Source organism: Saccopteryx leptura, chromosome 2 (assembly GCF_036850995.1).
Source record: "Saccopteryx leptura isolate mSacLep1 chromosome 2, mSacLep1_pri_phased_curated, whole genome shotgun sequence".
Lineage (NCBI taxonomy): Eukaryota > Metazoa > Chordata > Mammalia > Chiroptera > Emballonuridae > Saccopteryx > Saccopteryx leptura.
The window spans coordinates 12632591-12653928 of record NC_089504.1 but is presented as its reverse complement, the minus strand read 5'-3'; the positions used below and the strand labels follow the sequence as shown (position 1 = coordinate 12653928).

At 39.4% G+C, this 21338-nt stretch overlaps 1 protein-coding gene and 1 pseudogene across 1 annotated transcript; one reads left to right on the top strand and one right to left on the bottom strand.

The window, feature by feature from the left end:
• Positions 1-13269: 13269 nt before the first annotated feature.
• LOC136391180 (olfactory receptor 1J4-like) lies at positions 13270-14211 on the top strand. Its single transcript, XM_066362700.1, has one exon. The coding sequence runs from the start codon at positions 13270-13272 to the stop codon at positions 14209-14211; it is 942 nt and encodes a 313-aa protein (XP_066218797.1).
• A 4487-nt stretch (positions 14212-18698) lies between these two features.
• On the bottom strand, positions 18699-19607 carry LOC136392910 (olfactory receptor 1J1-like; annotated as a pseudogene).
• Between the last annotated feature and the right edge of the window lie 1731 nt (positions 19608-21338).

The window sequence follows — 21338 nt, the reverse complement described above, 5'->3', positions numbered from 1 at the left end:
CTACGACACTGTGGATGAGCCTAGGGTATTTCTTCCAAGAAGCAGGTAAACTGATTTCACTTGCACAAGGGCCACTTAACTATGTCTTGCCTGAATAGTCAGGTTTTTTATTCTTCCTTCGAAGATCTCTGTTGTGGGTGTTAATAGTCCTATTTTCTGCTGCTTTGTTTAATATATAGTGTTTCCTTTATTCCTCCTACCTCAATGCCCCACTCATATTTCAGGCTGGGACCTACTCTTAATTTAGAGCTCTCTTTCCCCCATTTGCCAACTTCTATAATGAATTTATCTTTGCCACCCGGCTTAGTGTATCCCAAGTTTCTCTTTACCATGCCACAGTCGCAGAGCTCCAGGGAAAAGCAACCTGGTCTCATCTCTCTAGGCAGAGGAGAACAGAAGCTCCATATCCACACATGCTGTAAATGGCTTTTCCAGTCTACCTGAATCATTACCTGCTAAAAGCAGCGGTCATTGGGACTTGGATGTGAGCTGCAAAGTATAGAATTGTGACAACAATTCCAGTGCCATGTGGACTTCTCCTGGATGTGGACTTTTCCTGGACTCCTGCTCCTTTGACAGCTCCTAACGGACTGAACTGGGGTTGGGTTGCATTTTCAGGGATTTGGAATGGTGTTGGTGCCAACTTGAACTTGGTGAACATGTTAAGGACACTACTCTTTTATGGATTCTTGGTGTATTGGCCAAGAGTTTGCTTAAAGGCTTTAATCACTGTAAAATATATATATATAAGACTGGATAAAGAAGATGTGGCACATATACACTATGGTATACTACTCAGCAATAAGAAATGATGACATCGGATCATTTACAACAAAATGGTGGGATCTTGATAACATTATACGGAGTGAAATAAGTAAATCAGAAAAAAAACAAGAACTGCATGATTCCATACATTGGTGGGACATAAAAACAAGACTAAGAGACATGGACAAGATTGTGGTGGTTACGGGGGGGTGGGAGGAGGAAGATGGGGAGGGAGCATAAGAGGGGGAGGGGCACAAAGAAAACTAGATAGAAGGTGACGGAGGACAATCTGACTTTGGGGGATGGGTATGCAACATAATTGAATGACAAGATAACCTGGACATGTTTTCTTTGAATATATGTACCCTGATTTATTAATGTCACCCCAATAAAATTAATAAAAATTTATTTAAAATAAATAAATAAATATCAACAGCAATGGTTTATAACTCAGAGAATAACAAGAATCATTAATGTACAAATAAATTAATAAAGAAATAACAAATGAGTGGGGAGAAAGAACAAATTCCTTCTTTTAAAAAAATACAATAAGCTTGATCAGGAGGTGGTGCAGTGGATAGAGCATCAGTCTGGGATGTGAAGGGACCCAGGTTTGAGACCCCAGGGTTGCCAGCTTGAGCGCGGGCTCATCTGGCTTGAGCAAAAAATGCTTACTAGCTAGGACCGAAGGTCACTGGCTCAAGCGGGGGTTACTCAGTCTGCTGTAGCCCCTTGGTCAAGGCATATATGAGAAAGCAGTCAATGAACAACTACGGTGTCGCAACGAAAAACTGATGATTGATGCTTCTCATCTCTCTTCTTTCCTGTCTGTCTGTTCCTATCTATCCCTCTATCTGACTCTCTCTGTCCCTGTAAAAAACAAAACAAAAAATACAATAAAAATACAAAGAATAAATGACAAAAGTAGAAAAATCATTTTACCACAATATTTGCAATAATTTTGTCATATAAGGATCACCAATGGGTGTTAAATGTATGGATGAAATTATAATAAGAAAACAGCTATGTTTATCTAGTTTAAACACATCTAGTCAAATGATAACTCTATATTACAAGATTAAAACAGTAACTTTCTAAAAATTTATATTAAATTTATTGGGATAAAATGGTTTGCCAAACCACATGTGTTTCAACTGTACACCTCAATATCACCCCATCTACATGCAGCTTTGTGCACCCCTGCCCCTTGCAGGTCTCTCTCTGCCCCAATACCCCACTCTGCACTTCTCTCGCCACCTCTCACCACTTTCCCTTGGGCTCTGTCCACCCTGCTGTCTATATCCATGTGTTATATGTATATGTTTTCTTTTTTTTAATTTAATTTTTATTGATTTTAATTTATTCTGCTTAAATAGATTCAAGTATCCCATTAAATATATCTCCATCTCCCCACCACCATGTTCCTGTTAATACCTCCATTGCCCCCTTCTCCCAATGCCTTCCCCCTTCCTTCCAGGATTTGCTGTCCTGCTCTCTATATCTCTGTGTTATGTATATATAATTTCATTAATGCCTTTTCCTTCTTTGATCCCATCCTCTCATCCCCTTTCCTCTGACCACTTTACCTCTGGTCCCTTTGACCCCACCTCTACCTTTATTCCATTCCTCAGTTCACATTGTTCATTAGATCCTTCATATGAGTTAGGTCAGATGATAATTTTTCTTTCTCTGCCTGGCTTATTTCACCTAGCATAATAGTCACCAGGTCCGTCCATGCTGTCATAAAAGGTAAGATTTCCTGCTTTCTTATGGTCGTGTAGTATTCCTTTGTGTATACCTACCACTTCATTTTAATCCACACGTCCACTGACAAACATTTGGGCTATTTCCAAATGCTGGCTATTGTAAATGATGCTGCAATAAACCTGCAGGTGTATGTCTTCTTCTGAATCAGTGATTTGGTATTCTTAGGATATATTCCTAAAAGCGGGATAGCTTGGTCAAAGGCAGTTCCACTTTTAATTTTTGAGGAATCTATATATTGTTTTCCACAGTGGCTGCACCAGCCTGCATTTTCACAAGTAGTGCAGGAGGGTTCCCTTTTCTCCACATCTTCACCAGCACTTATTCTGTGTTGTTTTGTTGATGAGTGCCATTCTGACTGGTATGAGGTGATATCTCATTGTGGTTTTAATTTGCATTTCTCTAGTTATTAATGATGTTGGACATTTATTCATATGCCTATTGGCCATCTGTATGTCCTCTTTGGAGAAGTGTCCATTCATTTTTTTCACCTATTTTTTGATTGGATTGTTTGTCTTCCTGGTGTTGAGTTTTACAAGTTCTTTATAAATGTTGGTTATCAACCCCTTATCAGATGTACTGTTGAATATGTTCTTCCATTAAGTGGTTTGTTTTTTTATTTTGTTCATAGTGTCTTTAGCTGTGCAAAAAATACACATAGCATGAGAGTGAAGGGATGGAAAAAGTATTTCACACAAATGGAAAGGACAAAAAAGCTGAAGTAGCAATATATATATCAGACAAAATAGACTTTAAAACAAAGGCTATAGTAAGAAATAAAGAAGATCACTACATAATGATAAAATGAGCAATCCAACAGGATGATATAACCATTATAAATATCTATGCACCTAATATAGGAGCACCTAAATATACAAAGCAGGTTTTGATAGGCATAAAGGGCGAGATCAACAATAATACTATAATAGTAGGGGATTTTAATACCCCACTAACTTCAGTGGATAGATCCTTCAGACAAAGAAACAGCAGCCTTAAAGAACTCAGTAGATCAACTGGATTTAATAGATAACTTCAGAAACTTTCACCCCAAAGCAGCAGAATATACATTCTATTCAAATGTTCATGATACATTCTCTAGGATAGACAACATATTAGGACAAAAATAAGTCTCAATAAATTTAAGAAGATTGAAATCATATCATGCATCTTCTCTGATCACAATGGCATGAAACTAAAAATCAACTACAATGAAAAAATTGAAAAACATTCAAACACTTGAAGACAAAATAGCATGTTATTAAATAACAAATGGATTAACAATGAGAACAAGAAAGAAATAAAAAATATCCTTGAAACAAATAAAAATGAACATACAATATCTCAAAATTTATGGGACACAGCAAAAGCAGTCCTAAGATGGAAGTTCATAGCATTAAAGGCATACTTTATGCAAAATAAAAGCTCAAGTAAACAACTTAATACTGCATCAAAAAGAACTAGAAATATAACAGCAAGAAAATCCAAGAGAAAGTAGAAGGAAGGAGATAATAAAGACTAGAGTGGAAATAAATGAAATAGAGGCAAAATAACAATAAAGAAGATCAATAAAAACAAGAGCTGGTTCTTGGAAAAGGTAAACAAGATTGATGAACCTTTAACCAGATTCATCAAGTAAAAAAGAGAGAGAACTCAAATAAATAAAATTAGAAATGAGAGTAGAGAACTAACAACTGACAATTAAGAAATACAAAGAATTGAAGAAAATACTATGAAGAACTCTATGTCAAAATATTGGACAACCTAGGTGAAATGGAGAAATTCCTGAAACATATACTCTTTCAAAAATCAATCTGGAAGAATCAGAAAACCTAAACAAACTGAATACAACAAATGAGATTGAAACAGTTATCAAAAAACTCCCAGCATTAGGAAGAATAAACATCATTAAAATGTCTATATTACCCAAAGCAATTTATAAATTCAATGCAATTCCAATGAAAATACCAATGACTTACTTCAAACACATAGAACACATATTACAAAAATTTATATGGAACCAAAAAAGGACACGAATAGCCTCAGCAATCCTGAAAAGGAAGAAAAAAGCGGGAGGTATCACACTTCCAGATATCAAGTTATATTATAAGGCCATTGTACTCAAAACAGCATGGTACTGGCATAAGAACAGGCACATAGATCAATGGAACAGAACAGAGAACTCAGAAATAAACCCACAGCTCTATGGACAACTGATATATGACAAAGGAGGTAAGACAATACAATGGAGTAAAGACAGCCTCTTCAACAAATGGTGTTGGGAAAACTGGACAGCTACCTGCAAAAAAATGAAACTAGACCACCAACTTACACCACTCACAAAAATAAACTCAAAATGGATAAAAGACTTGAATGTAAGCCGTGAAACCATAAGCATCTTAGAAGAAAACATGTCAGCCCTCTGACATCTCTCGCAGCAATATATTTGCTGATTTGTCTCCACAGGCAAGTGAAATAAAAGACAGGATAAACAAATGGGACTTTATCAAACTAAAAAGCTTCTGCACAGCTAAAGACAATAAGAACAGAATAAAAAGACAAACTACACAATGGGAGAATATATTTGACATAGCGTCTGATAAGGGGTTAATAACCAAAATTTATAAAGAACTTGTAAAACTTAATACCAGGAAGACAAACAATCCAATCCAAAAATGGGCAAAAGAAATGAATAGACACTTCTCCAAAGAGGACACACAGATGGCCAATAGGCATATGAAAAAATGTTCAACATCACTAATGATTAGAGAAATGCAAATTAAAACCACAATGAGATATCACCTCACACCAGTCAGAATGGCGCTCATCAATAAAACAACACAGAATAAGTGCTGGCGAGGATGTGGAGAAAAGGGAACCCTCCTGCACTGCTGGTGGGAATGCAGACTGGTGCAGCCACTGTGGAAAACAGTATGGAGATTCTTCAAGAAATTAAAAATCGAACTGCCTTTTGACCCAGCTATACCACTGTTAGGAATATACCCCAAGAACACCATAGCACTGTTTGAAAAGAAGAAATGCACCCCCATGTTTATGGCAGCATTGTTCACAATAGCAAAGATTTGGAAACAGCCCAAGTGTCCATCAGAGGATGAGTGGATTAAAAAGCTTTGGTATATATATACTATGGAATACTACTCAGCCATAAGAAATGATGACATAGGATCTTTTACAACAACATGGATGGGCCTTGATAACATTATACTGAGTGAAAGAAGTAAATCAGAAAAAACTAAGAACTATATGTTTCCATACATAGGTGGGACATAAAGATGAGACTCAGAGACATGAACAACAGTGATGGGGTTACAGGGTGGGGGGAGGAGAGGGAGGGGGCTGGGGGAGGGGAGGGGCACAAAGATCATGGCTTTTTAGCATTTGCCATATTCCCCCCTTAATCTATAGACAGACAGCAAACAGTTACGTATGGTGTTCCCACTATAAAGACTGCTGTCTTAGGGACAAATGCTGATAAACTATTTCAGCAGTTCCTCCCTCTTCAAAGACTTATATGTAAACATAGAGCTCCATGTTTCATAGGACATACTCAAGCTCACTCCATGCTCCCTGGAGCTTTAGCACAAGGGAATGCCACCCCCCCCCTTTTTTTTTTTTAGTATTTTTTCTTTTATTTATTTATTTTTTGTATATTTCTGAGGATGGGGATGGGGAGGCAGTCAGACAGACTCCTGCATGCGCCTGACTGGGATCCACCTGACATGCCTACCGGGGGGAATGCTCTGCCCATCTGGGATGTTGCTCTGTTACAACCGGAGCCATTCTAGCAACTGGAGCGGAGGCCATGGGGCCATCCTTAGTGCCCACGGTGGATTTCCTCCAGTGGAGCCTTGGCTGCGGGCAGGAGGAGAGGGACCGAGAGGAAGGAGAGGGGGTGGAGTGGAGAGGTAGATGGGCGCTTCTCCTGTGTGCTCTGGCCGGGAATCGAACCTGGGAATCCTGCACACCAGGCCAATGACTCCGACGGGTATACCATATCATGCTTTTTACTTAAAAAAAAAAAAAATTTACATTTCTTTTGAATGCTGATGAACAGGAGACACCAAATCCTTTTCGCCTGCAAACTACTACCTTCTTTATTAGATCTACCTAATAACACTGTTCTGTCTTTTTTCCAAATAGCTCCAGATATATGGAAAAGATTTATATAGGTGGATGGGGATCCTCAAACCCCTCAGCGAGATCTTCTGAGAATGGCTTTTAAGTTACCTAGAGGCAGAAAAGGCCCAATAGAGATCAGGGGAAACTACCAGCTTTTAGGATACACCCTTAAAGGCTCCAACACCCCAAAGGGGTCTCATAGGATGCCATCTGGGTCCTGCTTCAATAGTGGAAAGGAAGGTCATTGAGCTAAAGCCTGCCAGGCTTACACGCCTCTGCTGCGAGGAAACAGGGACACTGGAAGGTGGGCTTCCCTCTCGCTCCTCTAAGGGAGGGTTCAGTCTCTTCCAGCCCTGCTCCAGCCACCTATGACCTAACCTTGTCCAGAAAGCTGGGGTTTGCCACTGAAGGCTGAAGGTGCCCAGGGCCGTCGGCCCCATCTACGACACTGTGGACGAGCCTAGGGTATTTCTTCCAAGAAGCAGGTAAACTGATCTCATTCACACAAGGGCCACTTAACTATGTTTTGCCTGAATAGTCAGGTTTTTTATTCTTCCCTCAAAGATCTCTGTTGTGGGTGTTGATAGTCCTATTTTCTGCTGCTTTGCTTAATATATAGTGTTTCCTTTATCCCTCCTACCTCAATGCCCCACTCATATTTCAGGCTGGGACCTACTCTTAATTTAGAGCTCTCTTTCCTCCTTTTGCCAACTTGTATTATGAATTTACCTTTGCCACCCAGCTTAGTGTATCCCAAGGTTCTCTTTACCAGGCCACAGTCACAGAGATCCTGGGAAAAGCAACCTGGTCTCAACTCTCCAGGCAGAGGAGAACAGAAGCTCCATATCCACGCATGCTGCAAATGGCTTTTTCCAGTCTACCTGAATCATTAACAGCTAGAAGCAGCGGTCATTGGGACTTGGACATGAGCTGCAAAGTATAGAATTGTGACAACAATTCCAGTGCCATGCGGACTTTTCCTGTGGGGAACTTTCCTGGACTCCTGCTCCCTGTGACAGCTCCTAACAGACTCAACTGTGGTTGGGGTGCATTTTTCAGGGATTTGGCATGGTGATGGGGCCAACTTGGACTTGGGGAACATGTTAAGGACACTACTCTTTTATGGATTCTTGCTGTATTGGCCAAGAGTTTGCTTAAAGGCTTTTAATCACTGTAAAAAAAATAGAGGACTGGATGAAGAAGATGGGGCACATATACACCATGGTATATTATTCAGCTAGGAGAAATGGTGACATCGGATCACTTATAGCGGAATGGTGGAGTCTTGGTAGCATTGTGCGGGGTGAAATAAGCGAATCAGAAAAAAACAGGAACTGCAGGATTCCATACATTGGTGGGACATAAAAGCGAGACTAAGAGGCATGAACAGGAGTGTGGTGGCTATGGGGGGTGGGGGAGGGAAGGAGGGAGAGGGGGAGGGGGAGGGGTACAGAGAGAACTGGATGGAGGGTGGCGGAGGACGATCTCTCTTCGGGTGATGGGTATGCAATATAACTAAATGACAAGATAACCTGGAAATGTTTTCTTTGAATGTATGTACCCTGATTTATTGATGTCACCCCATTAAAATAAAAATTTATTTATTTAAAAAAAAAAAAAACTCCCAGCAAAGAAAAGCCCTAGGCCAGATGGCTTCACAGGCAAATTTTACCAAATATTCAAAGAAGAACTAACTCCTATCCTTCTCAAGCTATTTCAAAAAATTCAAGAGGAGGGAAAACTTCCAAGCTCCTTTTATGAGGCAAGCATAATCCTCATTCTAAAACCAGGCAAAGACACTACAAAGAAAGAAAACCATAGGCCAATATCTCTGATGAACTTAGATGCTAAAATTCTCAACAAAACATTAGCAAACCGATCAAGCAATACATGAAAAATATCATACATCATGATCAAGTGGGATTTATTCTGGGGAGGCAAGGATGGTACAATATTTGCAAATCAATCAATATGATTCATCACATAAACAAAAGGAAGGAGAAAAATCACATGATAATATAAATAGATACAGACAAAGCATTTGATAAAATCCAGCATCCATTTATGATCAAAACTCTCAGAAAAGCGGGAATGCAGGGAACATATCTCAACATGATAAAGGCCATCTATGACAAATCCATAGCCAACATCATACTCAATGACCAAAATTAAAAGCAATCCCCTAAAGATCAGGGACAAGGCAGGGGTGCCCCCTTTCATCAATCTTATTCAGCATAGTTCTGGAAGTCCTAGCTATAGCAATCAGACAAGAAGAAGAAATAAAAGACATCCAAATTGGAAAAGAAGAAGTAAAACTATCATTATTTGCTGATGACATGATACTGTACATAGAAAACCCTAAAGTTGCAGTCAAAAACCTACTGGACCTGATAAATGAATTCAGCAAGGTGGCAGGATATAAAACTAGTATTTAGAAATCAGAGGCATTTTTAAAAACCAACAATGAACGGTCTGAAAGAGAAATTAAAGAAACAACCCCTTCACTACTGCAACAAAAAAAATAGATACCTATGAGTAAATTTAACAAAGGAAGTTAAAAACTGGTACTAAGAAAATTATAATACATTGATAAAATCAAGGAATATACAAACAAATGAAGCATATACCGTGTTCGTGGTTAGGAAGAATAAACATCATTAAAATGTCTATATTACCCAAAGCAATTTATAAATTCAATGCAAATCCTATTAAAATACCAATGACAAACTTTAAAGATATAGAACAAATATTCCAAAAATTTATATAGAACCAAAAAAGAACACAAATACCCTCAGCAATCTTGAAAAAGAAGAATAAAGTGGGGGGTATCACACTTCCTGATATCAAGTTATACTACAAGGCCATTGTACTCAAAACAACTTGGTACTGGCATAAGAACAGGCATATAGATCAATGGAACAGAACAGAGAACCCAGAAATAAAACCATGCTTTTATGCTCAATTGATATTTGACAAAGGAGTAAGAGCATACAATGGAGTAAAGGCAGTTTCTTTAACAAACGGTGTTGGGAAAATTGGACAGTTACCTGCAAAAAAATGAAACTAGACCATCAACTTACACCATTCGCAAAAATAAATTAAAAATGGATAAAAGACTTAAATGTAAGTCGTAAAACCATAATCATCTTGGAAGAAAACAAGCAGTAAGCTTTCTAACATCTTTCATAGCAATATATTTGCTGATTTATCTCCATGGGCAAGTGAAATAAAAGACATGATGAACAATGGGACTATAGCAAACTAAAAAGCTTTTGCACAGCTTATGTGTATATGATTTCTTAGCTAATCTCTTCCTCTTCTTTCATCCCGTTCCCTCACCACTTCCCTCTGATGACTGTGTATCTAGTCCATGTGTCCATTTAAAAAATCATAACTTTACACTAGAGAACCAGGCAGACACCACCTTAGTCAATTGATCAAGGATAAAAACACTAGTTATTAAAAAAAATAATATCATATCTAATAATATGGACTCTGACATATTTGCTGAAAATTGAACCCTAAAATATACATAAATACATGCATACATAAATACAAAAGACATACATAATAAAATATTAATTTGATCATTGAAGAATCATGGTGAAGCCTGTCCCAGAATTCTTAATATCATTTTCACAACTTTTGTATATCTTTTAAATCACTGCAAAATAAAAAGTTGAAAAATCCTGTCCCTGCTGGAACAATGCCCAAGAAGAAAGGAGCCCAGGACATCACTGGAATCAAGGACACAGTCCCCCAGGACTCCAGTCCCTCTGGCTCTGGGACACACAGCTCCCCAAAGGGCAGTCAGAAAGTAGCCCGAAGCTTGGGGACTGTGTTTCAGTCTCTCATTAGTAATTAAGTCTTGTCTTGGACTCATTTCCCTGGAGCTGGCTGAGGAGAATGAAGGTCTCTAGAAGGGCCAGGGCCACAGATGTTTCTTCTCTGTGTCTGGACCTAAGGCCTCCTGAAGAAACCTGAGGAGTCGGGCAGCAGTCTGGAGCAGAAGGGTCTGACTCAGCAGTGACGGGCACAGGTCAGAGGGGCTGGGACTCTGCCCTTGGCGATGGGTCTGCCTGTGTGCTAGCGGGTCATGTGAGACTCTGTGTCCATGACTGTGTGTGTGTCTGCATGTGTGTATGTTTTTATATATAGTGTATGCTTGTGTACGTGCTGTTTAATAGCTCTGTGTGTATGTGTGTGTGCGCGCTAATGTCTTGAGTCATAGCCCAACCTTTTTCCTGACTTAGACCTCATTGGGACCCTTTTATAGCAGGTATAGACAAAATGATCACCTTCTGCTATGTGACTAGGGACCCCTGGTTCATGTCTGTGACCATAAACACCTGCAGCACAGCTGGGCATCAGGAGTGACACTATCATCTCGGCTGCTGGACAAGAAGACACCGACCTCACCGGGGACCAAGGTCAGAGAGGGCTCACACCTGTCTCCACAGAGTGTGCTGCTGCCCATGCCAGCTAGTTTGAGTGACACACTCGTGTGTGAGAGCAGGAAAATGTATTGTTTGGTTTCCTCTGTGTGTGGGTTACCATGTGCATATGACACGTAGATGGTGGTGCAATGACCGCACCTGTGACCGAATAGGCGGACCTGCCCTATGCTGACTGCCCTCCCCCAGCAGGGGGTGAGTCAGGGGCTGCAGGAGCAAGACTTTAAGTAATAGGAGTGTGTGTGTGCTGTTGTAGTCAGTGTGGCTGGGTATGCATGTATGATTTTTGAATTTTTATACTTTTAAGGGTTTTCAGAGATGTTTACGTTCAGTGTTAGAGTTCTATGTGGTAAGGGAAGTGTTTAGCAAGTGGTTCCTGAGTCAGGTTGTTGATGTGCGTTGTGAGTGTAATTGTGGTTGAGTGATACATCATTGTGTGTTGTATATGTCTCATTCTGTGTGTTACTTATGACTTATATGTATGTATATAAGTGTTTATGAGTTGAATCACATATCAGTGATCCTTTCCTTAGGACGGGAAGTTAGACACAGGTGACCAATTCTCAAATCAGCAGCATGTGTTCGCGCGCACCTATGTGCATTTCTGTGTGTGTGATCTGCACCCATGACCTCATGGGTGTCCTCCTTCTGCAGCTCCGATGACTGAGAAAACCGAACCCTAAACAACTTTCTGTTGAATGAAACAAATCAACTGTCATTTCATGTATCTGAGTGTCAGTTGATTTGAGCTTTGAAACTTTTTCTTTACTTTTATTAAACATTCTAAAGAAAAAACATTTTAGGCATCATGCTGGCAAAAGTTTTAGCAAAATCTCTGACAAAGATCACTGACACTCTGGGAAAGTTTCCTCAGTCCCTGGCCTGTTTCCACATCCATGGAAAGGAAAGAGGGACCCTCGCCTCGTGAACCCCAGAGGCGCTCGGGCAGTGTTTGCTGTGCCAACAGAGGTCAGGGTATCTGAGAAGGTTTTGTCAGCTGAAAGTACCTAACTATGAAGGAATTAAATTACTGAGGAAGAGGACAAGAAAATTTTGACAACTTTGTACCCTCAAAGCTCTAAAATAATATGTTGTGCTTGGCTCCCCCAACAAACAAAAGGGAGGATCCCGTGTGTGATGGTTTAGGGCGAGGGTTCTGATCACACACATGTTAGACTGAACCCCGTGAAGTAGCTAATACTTGGTAATTTTTAATTTATAGGAAATGATAGCACATACATAACAGTTGTATTCACTACACATCACATACAGATACAGATATACACACGTGTGTGTGCCAGGCTGTCCCCTACTGCACTGTGTGTGCCTGTAGCACTTGTATCATTTAAGTGTCTATCTCTTAAAAGTTAAAATAGGTTAGTAAACACAAACCCTTAGTGCAGATGTGAAGAGGTCTTAAAACCAGGGACTGTAAGGCTGATGCGTGGTTTCAATTAGGAAACTTGGATAAAGTCCTCAGCCCAGTGCCGAATGTTCACCAAGATGTTCAGCATTACTAAGAATGGTAGTTTGTGGACTACTCTGGCTTTAGAGCCATTCTGGCATCAATGGCTTTCCATGGCCACCCTTTTCTAGAGTGTCCGTGAGTTTACAGCTGCAGGTCAATGGGACCTGGAAGGTCCACAGGAGCAGTGTGACACCGCTCCAACAACACCAGAGCAGCACTGCGTCTCACGTTACTTTAAGGCACAAACAACTGATAGCAGTCATCCTCTATTTCTGCCACAGTGAGTCAGTGTGGTGTGGTTTGGGCTTGGGGGAGAAATGATACCTCCATGACTGTCACAATCTAACCTCACAGAAGTTGGGACCTTGCTTTTCTTTTTCAGTCCTGCTCTCAATCTTTGTAAGAGGTAAAGACAAAGTCTCAATATTCAATCAATAATGATGAATGAAACATAGAAGGCAGTCTTGCTTCTGTGTAATGAGGTCTTGTTGGCTACTTTTGGGTGCAAAGTGTTCCTGGAACCAGACTGTGGTAGAGTGAAGATGATAAATTAATAGGATGGTAGATTAAAAATCATAGTTTTCCTAGAGAATTAGAGTCTGAGATGTGATGGTCCTGGTCATCTTTTCCAGGATGCTGAGAGTCCCAAACCTCCTTCCTCCCCAGAAGACAGGAAGCAGCATGGGGCCCGAGAACCAGAGCAGCGTGTCCGAGTTCCTCCTCCTGGGGCTCCCCATGCGGCCAGGGCAGCAGCGCGGGTTCTTCACCCTGTTCCTGGGCATGTACCTGACCACGGTGCTGGGCAACCTGCTCATCATCCTGCTCATCAGGCTGGACTCCCGCCTGCACACGCCCATGTACTTCTTCCTCAGCCACTTGGCCTTCTCTGACATTTCTCTGTCATCCGTCACTGTCCCGAAGATGCTCATGAACATGCAGACTTGGCAACAATCCATTTCCTATGTGGGATGCATTGCTCAGGTGTATTTTTTCATATTTTTTGTTTGTATAGACAATCTCCTCCTAGCAGTAATGGCATATGACAGGTACGTGGCCATCTGTCACCCTCTACACTACACCACCATCATGAGGGAGGGTCTGTGTGTGCTGCTGGTGGCTGGCTCCTGGATTTTGTCCTGTGGCAGTGCCCTGTTGCACACCCTCCTCTTGGTCCGACTGTCCTTCTGTGTCAACAACACCATCAGCCACTTCTTCTGTGACCTCACTGCAGTCCTGAAGTTGAGCTGCTCTGACATCTCCCTCAATGAGCTAGTCATCTTCACTGAGGGAGGACTGTTTTCATTCCTGCCTTTGTGTATTATTTTAGGCTCATATGTTCGTATAGGGAGCATCATCTTGAGGGTCCCCTCCACTAAGGGACTCTATAAAGCCTTTTCCACCTGTGGCTCCCATCTCTTTGTGGTGTCCTTATACTACGGGACACTTGTAGGTGTTTACTTTTTCTCCTCATCATGGGATTCCAAAGACATCACTGCTTCGGTCATGTACACGGTAGTTACCCCCATGCTGAACCCCTTCATCTACAGCCTGAGGAACAGAGACATCAAACAGGCCTTGGAAATGTGTGTCAGAAGGGTTAGTGTGCAGTCAGGAGCACAATGAGCTCTATCTTCTAAAATACTGTATGGTCAACATCTCCATATAACTTTAATAAAATATGCATTCTGTTATCATGTATAAGTATTATTAACCTGGTTAAGTTTGCCACCTAGATTGTTAATAATTATTTATTCCTAATTATTATCTTTCCTTGTTCATCATCTCTTCTTAGATGTATGCAAAATATCATGCAAAATATTGCACAATTATTAATGAAATTTGTCATTTTTCATTTGAGACATTTCAGCTTTTATTTATGTCGTAGGGACACAATGATTTAACATCATAATCTGGTCCTGATTAACTTGGCTTTTTTTTTAAAGTGATTTCTTTATGTTGGCTTCTACTGGCTTTAAGCTGCATCAGCACAATGTTTTCAACTCACACTGAATGGCATCTTTTTGGTAGACTGCAATTAGCTATGGTCAGAATAATTGCAATATAAAGATGTGTAGGTCCTTCAAAATGAGGCCTTATAAAATAGAGAGAGGGGGACATTTACAAAAGTATTTAACAATACACTACTTCATTTATAATTAGGAGATATTTCTAGAAATTGCGCGTTTGATATACCTGTTTCACATTTTTTTCTTGCCTTTCTCCTTTTGATTTATTAAACAGATATTTTGATATTCCAAAACCTGTCTTTAATCAATTAACCACTCAATATTATTATAATTTAATAATTCTTTTCTGTGATATATGCTGATATTATTGTTTACTTTCTCCTTAATTATTTAAATTGCATTTTAATATTCAAGACATAAAATTTACTATTTTAGCCTTTTGATGTCTACAATTCATTGACATTAAGGACACACATCACCTATATCTCATTTGCAACCCCTAAAAAACACACTGTAGAACATCAGTACATTTAACTATTTGTCAGATGTGAAAAAATAAGAACAAAGATATCTATGAATCAATATGGAGAAATTTCAGGATATCTGATTAAATGGGCAAAAAGTAATGTGTAAAGGAGCACTTATCACATGCTACTTTTTAATGTAAACATAAAATAAAAATACAATGCACATATGTCTGCCTATTTGAAAACACAGAGACACAGGAAGAATAAATAGAAACTAACGACATTGTTTACCTACAGGACGTGGGGCAGAAGAATCAGAAGATCAATATGATTATTTGTATAGTTTTGACTATGTTTGCCACTAAAAAATAAATAGAATAGGTAGTAAATAAGGCAAGATAAAACAAAACAAAACAAATAAACCTAAATATATTACAAATTACTACCATGAATAGAATAAAGGGTAAAATAAAATAAGTAATCTAAGTGATTATTGAACCCAGAACCATGTCTATATACAATCACAATTAAAAAACAAAACTAAAAACATTGGTACACAAAGACACAGGCTCCTCCATGTTCATCTCAGCATTATTCATAGTGGCCAAGACATGGAAACAACCAAAATCTCCGTCAATATAGAATCGGATAAAGAAGATGTAGTAAATATATACAATGGAAACTACTCAGCCATAAGAAATGATGGCATATTTCCATTTAAGACAACATGGAAGGGTCTTGAGAACATTATACTAAGTGCAGTAAGAAAATCAGAAAAAGTTAAGAACTATATAATTTCACACATAAGTGGGATATAAAATTGAGACTCATAGACATAGATAAGAATGAAGTGGTTACCACAGGGATGGACTCAGGGGAAAGAGAGTGAAGAGGGCCAAATACAGGAGGACAAAAATGATTTAACATTCGGTGATGAGTACACAACATAATCAAAAGTTCAAATGCTATAGAAATGTTTGCCTAAAACTTATGCACTCTGACTGATAATGTTACCCTATTAAATATCGTTTTCTAAGGAAAATTTTTAAAAATGAATAAAATGGAAGTTTTATAAAAAGGGTACTACTCAAAAATGTAATATTTCCTAAACTTATTTAGCTGAGGATTTGTCTTCCTCCTCTGCTGAACAACAACTCCTAGGGATCCCATAAATTCACTTCTAAACCTCAAGTATCAGAAAGGGCAAAGATTAGTTTTCATCACAGCCTCAGTTCTACACTTAAATTTCCCTTCCCCTCATGGGATCCAGCTGAAGGAAAGACTCTGAGGTCCAGGAAGTTGTCAGAATGGTTTTATAATCTCTTTCCAACTTACTTTCCCGAAGTCTAGTTGCATTTGTTGTGCCCACACTTGGAGGATGGAGCATGGGAGGAAACGTGAGAAAGGGGTCACAAAAATATGCTTCTTTGGTTCTTACCATACTTGACAAGGCCTGGCTGGTGGTTAAAACTAACTCATTCTTTTGTTGCCATTTGATGGCAATCTGTCATTATTTCTATAGCTGAGTAGTATTCCATTTTATATATGTATCACATCTTCTTTATTCAATCTGCTATCAAAGGACACTTTGGTTGTTTCCGTGTCTTGGTCACTACGAATAATGCTGAGATGACATGGAGGTGCATGTGTCTTCGCATACTAATGTTTTTAGGTTTTTCTTTATTGTGTCCAGGCCAGGGGACATTCAGAGACTTCCACACTGGACTGCCATGCCACACATCCTCTGTATATAACTAAATTATATTTTCTTCCTGTGAATGTCTCTCCCCATACCCCCCAGTTTGGAGGTGGTACATCCCCATCACATTTCTTATTCTATCTTGGAATCCCCTAGATGTTCAAATAGGGTCTTGGGAGGAACTGAAAGTGGTAACGTATCAGTTCTCTCTCACACACAATCCACCTGTGGTCCATAGGACTCATTGTTGCTTTTATTGCCCACTATGAAAATAAGCGAAGGTATTTCCCAAACCTAACTCTCTCTCTCCCCATCTTCTCATTTTATCTTTTCCATTGCCCTTCACTCTCATAAAACCAAGAGATATATACCAAACTCTCCAAATGTGGTTTTTCCCACTAAGGTTAATGTGAGTAGGAAGTAACTCCCTCCAAGAGAGAACACAGGGCTCACCGCACAGTTTTGTCTAAAAGAAACAGCTTTAACAAGAACCTCTCATCTCTATCTCTAAGCGCTTTTTAAATCCACATCTAGGTTCAGAGGCTCAAGAGTTAGGAAATTGATTATTGGGTATTTCCTATAAACATCCTTAGGTTCTGTCTTACAACTCACTTTGGTATCTGGTATCCCTGAAGTCTTGGTGCCTCAGTTGGAAGTTTCGGTTGTACATCTTGAGACATGCTGCTTCCTCTGCCTGTTGTCATCAGGACAAGATAGAACGTTGTATGTCTAGAAGATTCTGATTTCTTAAGTCTTTGGTAACACAACACCTTGGCTGGACAGTTTGTCCTATATCCTCTGCCACTACGCTGAGCTCATCGTTCTCTTCAGAACACAGTGTTCTATGTAAATGGTTATAGTCCTTTGTTAAATTTCTCTGGAGTCGGACAGCCAAAATTCACGTCTTCCTTTCCCTAATTGCAAAACTTAAGTGTTCTTAACCTCTTTAAGCTTGAGTTTTCCCACACATCTCTTAGGGTTGTTCTTGGGATTAAAAGTGATGATTCTGGCATTGACTATTTGCTCAGTGATAGAAGGTCAGTCCTTTGGGTGATTGTCCTGAGTTCAATTCCCCATAAGAACACACAGAAGATGCAACCATCTGCTTTCTTCTCCACCCTTCCCACTCTCCCTTCTCTCTCTCTCTCTCTCTCTCTCTCTCTTCTCCTCCCGCAACAATAGCTCAATTGGTTAGAGTATAATGTCCCTGGGCACTGAGGATGGCTCCATGGAGCCTCCCTCTCAGGTGCTAAATATAGCTCAGCCGTGAGTATGGCCCCAGAGCATCGGCCTGTATGGGGGTTGCTGGGTAGATCCCAAGCGGGGTACATGCAGGAGTTTGTCTCTCAATCTTTTCTCCTCTAACCTGGAAAAAAAAAGTGATAATTTTAGTGCATATTAAGCTCTCTGACTGGTACCTGAAATAATGAAGTAACATTTATTTTGCTGCTAAATACATGCATGTGTTAGAGAGAAAGGATGTGTGAGATATATTCATAAAAGGCAAGAAAGCAGTATGTTAGCCATTGTGTAAGTAAAATTTAATACCTACTCCCTGAAAATTCTAGAAGTACTCAGTATCCCTGGATGTGTGAGTGCCTAGGAAAAGAGAAGCCATATTATCACCAAAATGGGAAATTCTCTAACAATGGAGGTGTGAAAAGTCCAACACATTTTTACAACAACAAAACTTGGGGGAAAAACCAGCCCAGACAGCTTCTATTTAATGAGACCAGCCAAAGTGACACAGCACCCTCAAAGTAACTTACAATCTCCATTATCCAAGAAAAGAGCAAATTAAGTCCTATAAGCGTATCCTGTTTTTCCAACCCCCAACAGCTCCAAAAATACTATCAGCCAGGGTTCATGAGTGACAGCTATAAAAGGAAGACAAGTGAGCTATATTTTTAACAATTTGTATCGACACGTTATTAAGGAAATAAGATGACACAGGTATTTTAAAAAGAAAAGTAGATATCAGTTGGAAGAATACATTTTCTTATTCAAGAGTTTTCTCAAGGCCCCTTTCATGTCCTTATTTCTCAGGCTATAAATAAAGGGGTTCAGCATGGGAGTGACCACTGTGTACATCACTGAAGCAATTATGTTATTGATGTTGTTGGATGAAGGAAGAAAATATAGACCAATAATTGACCCATAATAGAAAGTCCACACATTGACTAGGACTTGCAGATGCTGTTGGCAGAGAGAACCCAGAGGATGGCGGTCCCAAAGAGGCCAAAAGAAACCAGGATGCATAAGAACGGAAGCATAATGGCAGTTGATCCTGCAGTAAAGATTACCCACTGGTTGAGGGAAGAAGTGTCTGGGCAGGACAATTTGAGCAGGGCAGCAAGGTCACAGGAGAAGTGGGGGACAGTGTAGTCAGCACAGAAGGACAGCCGGGCTAGGAGAAGGGTGTGTAAAAGAGCACAAGCATAAGCAATGACCCAGGACTCAACAACTAGCATCACACACACGCTCTGACTCATGATATTGGTGTACTGCAGATGGCCACGTACCTGTCCTACGCCATTGAAGTGATAAAGAAACTGTCCAAATCAGCGAAGAATATGAAAAAATAGGTCTGTGAAATGCAGCCTTCATACAGGATAGATAGGTGCTGGGTTTGCATGTTCATGAGCATCTTCGGGACAGTGACAGATGACAGAGAACATCAGAGAAGGCCAAGTGGCTGAGGAAGAAGTACATGGGCGTGTGCAGGCGGGAGTCCAGCCTGATGAGCAGGATGATGAGCAGGTTGCCAAGCACCGTGATCAGGTACATGCCCAAGAACAGGGTGAAGAACCCATGCTGCTGCACTGGCTGCATAAGGAGCCCCAGGAGGAGGAACTCGGACACGCTGCTCTGGTTCTCGGGCCCCATGCTGCTATACTAGCTGGAGGGCACTGGTGGAAAAGGTGGCTCATTGATTGTAGACCCAGAATGTATCATACAATAATTAATGCTTGAACAATATAAATTTGTTGACCAAATAAAAGGTGGCACATCCAAATTAAATTCATCATGGCAGCCTCATTAAGAAACTTACCTCAGGCCTTATTTAAGACCCAGGTTAAAAACTAATAATCCTGGAGCCACATGTTATTTAGTTGCCACACAGCAAAACATTCAAAGAAGTACATTCTACAAGTCAAATATAATTTTAAAACAGGTTTCTAATCATTTTAGTGTTCTAAAATGGCATGTAAGAGATTTCTTTCCTAACTCAGATCATTAATTATTAAAATATCTATATATTTTTAAAAGGTAGGAATTCAATCTAACATATCAAAGCTTATTATAAAACTATAACGATTACAACAAATAATTTGTTTTTACAGAGGTAAACCAATAAAACAGTGGGGGGAAATGGAGAGCCTAAGAACAGACACATTTATAATAAGGTGTTTGCAATTCACAGAGTGGCATTATAAATCAATGAATAAAATATAGACTCTTGCTGAGGTAGTTGTTTTTCTGTAGGGAAAAATCACATTATATCCCTACCTCACACCGTACATTTTTTAATATCCCAGAAGTATTAAAGACCTAAATATACCAAGTAAAATTTCAAAAACATTAGAAAAAGAATTTGTAGCTTACATTATAATCTTAGGATAGTAACACATTTCTTAATCAAGAATGCCAAAGCATACAACATAAAAATAAATTTGATTGCATGAAAATAAAGTTTTGTTAGTACAGCTACAACCATCCCTGTAACAAAGCCACATAGAGACAAGCTTGGATGGGAGAATGCACACTGCCCAGAATCAGCAAAAGACTAGCACTTGGGATACATGCAGAACTCCTGGGAATAAATAAGGACAAGACAAAAAGTTCAATCAATATGAGCTGGAAATTCACATTAAATGGAATTAAAATAGCCAATAAATCAAAAGAGTATTTATTTTCCAAGTAATGGGAGATGCAAATTAGAACCACAGTGAAATAACATTGATAAAAAATTTTAAATATAGATTAGCACATCATGCAAAGAGAAGCATGTGAAGGAAAGAAACTCTCAGACATTGCTATTGGATGTTTAAAGCAGTTTCTCTACTTTGAATGTATCTTACAAAGTTGAAGATTTATAGCCTCTTTGATATGCTAGTTTTTCTCCATAGATGTTGTAGACCAGTGGTAGTCAACCTGGTCCCTAACGCCCACTAGTGGGCGTTCCAGCTTTCATGGTGGGCGGTAGTGGAGCAACCAAAGTATAAATAAAAAGATAGATTTAACTATAGTAAGTTGTTTTATAAAGACTTATTCTGCCAAATTTAGCAAAAATCCAACATAAAGTACTTGGTAAGTAATTATTATTATATGCTTTATATTGCTATAACTCTGCTTTATAAATTTTATAAAGTAAAGTTACTTCCCTACTTTATAAATCACCATTGCTGTGGAACCAGTGGGTGGTTAGAAAATTTTACTACTAACAGAGATACAAAAGTGGGTGGTAGGTATAAAATGGTTGACTACACCTGTTGTGGACAAATGCTCATTCCCTTCACAAAGAAGACGATGACATCATTATTTGCAACTTTGTAATAGTGAAGAACTAAAACAGTTAATTGTCCAATAGTCAAGAAATAGATTAACTGAGGTGAG

What these genes read in the sequence shown, in the direction of transcription:
- LOC136391180 (XM_066362700.1), top strand. Translation starts at nt 13,270, where the DNA reads ATGGGGCCCGAGAACCAGAGCAGCGTGTCCGAGTTCCTCCTCCTGGGG.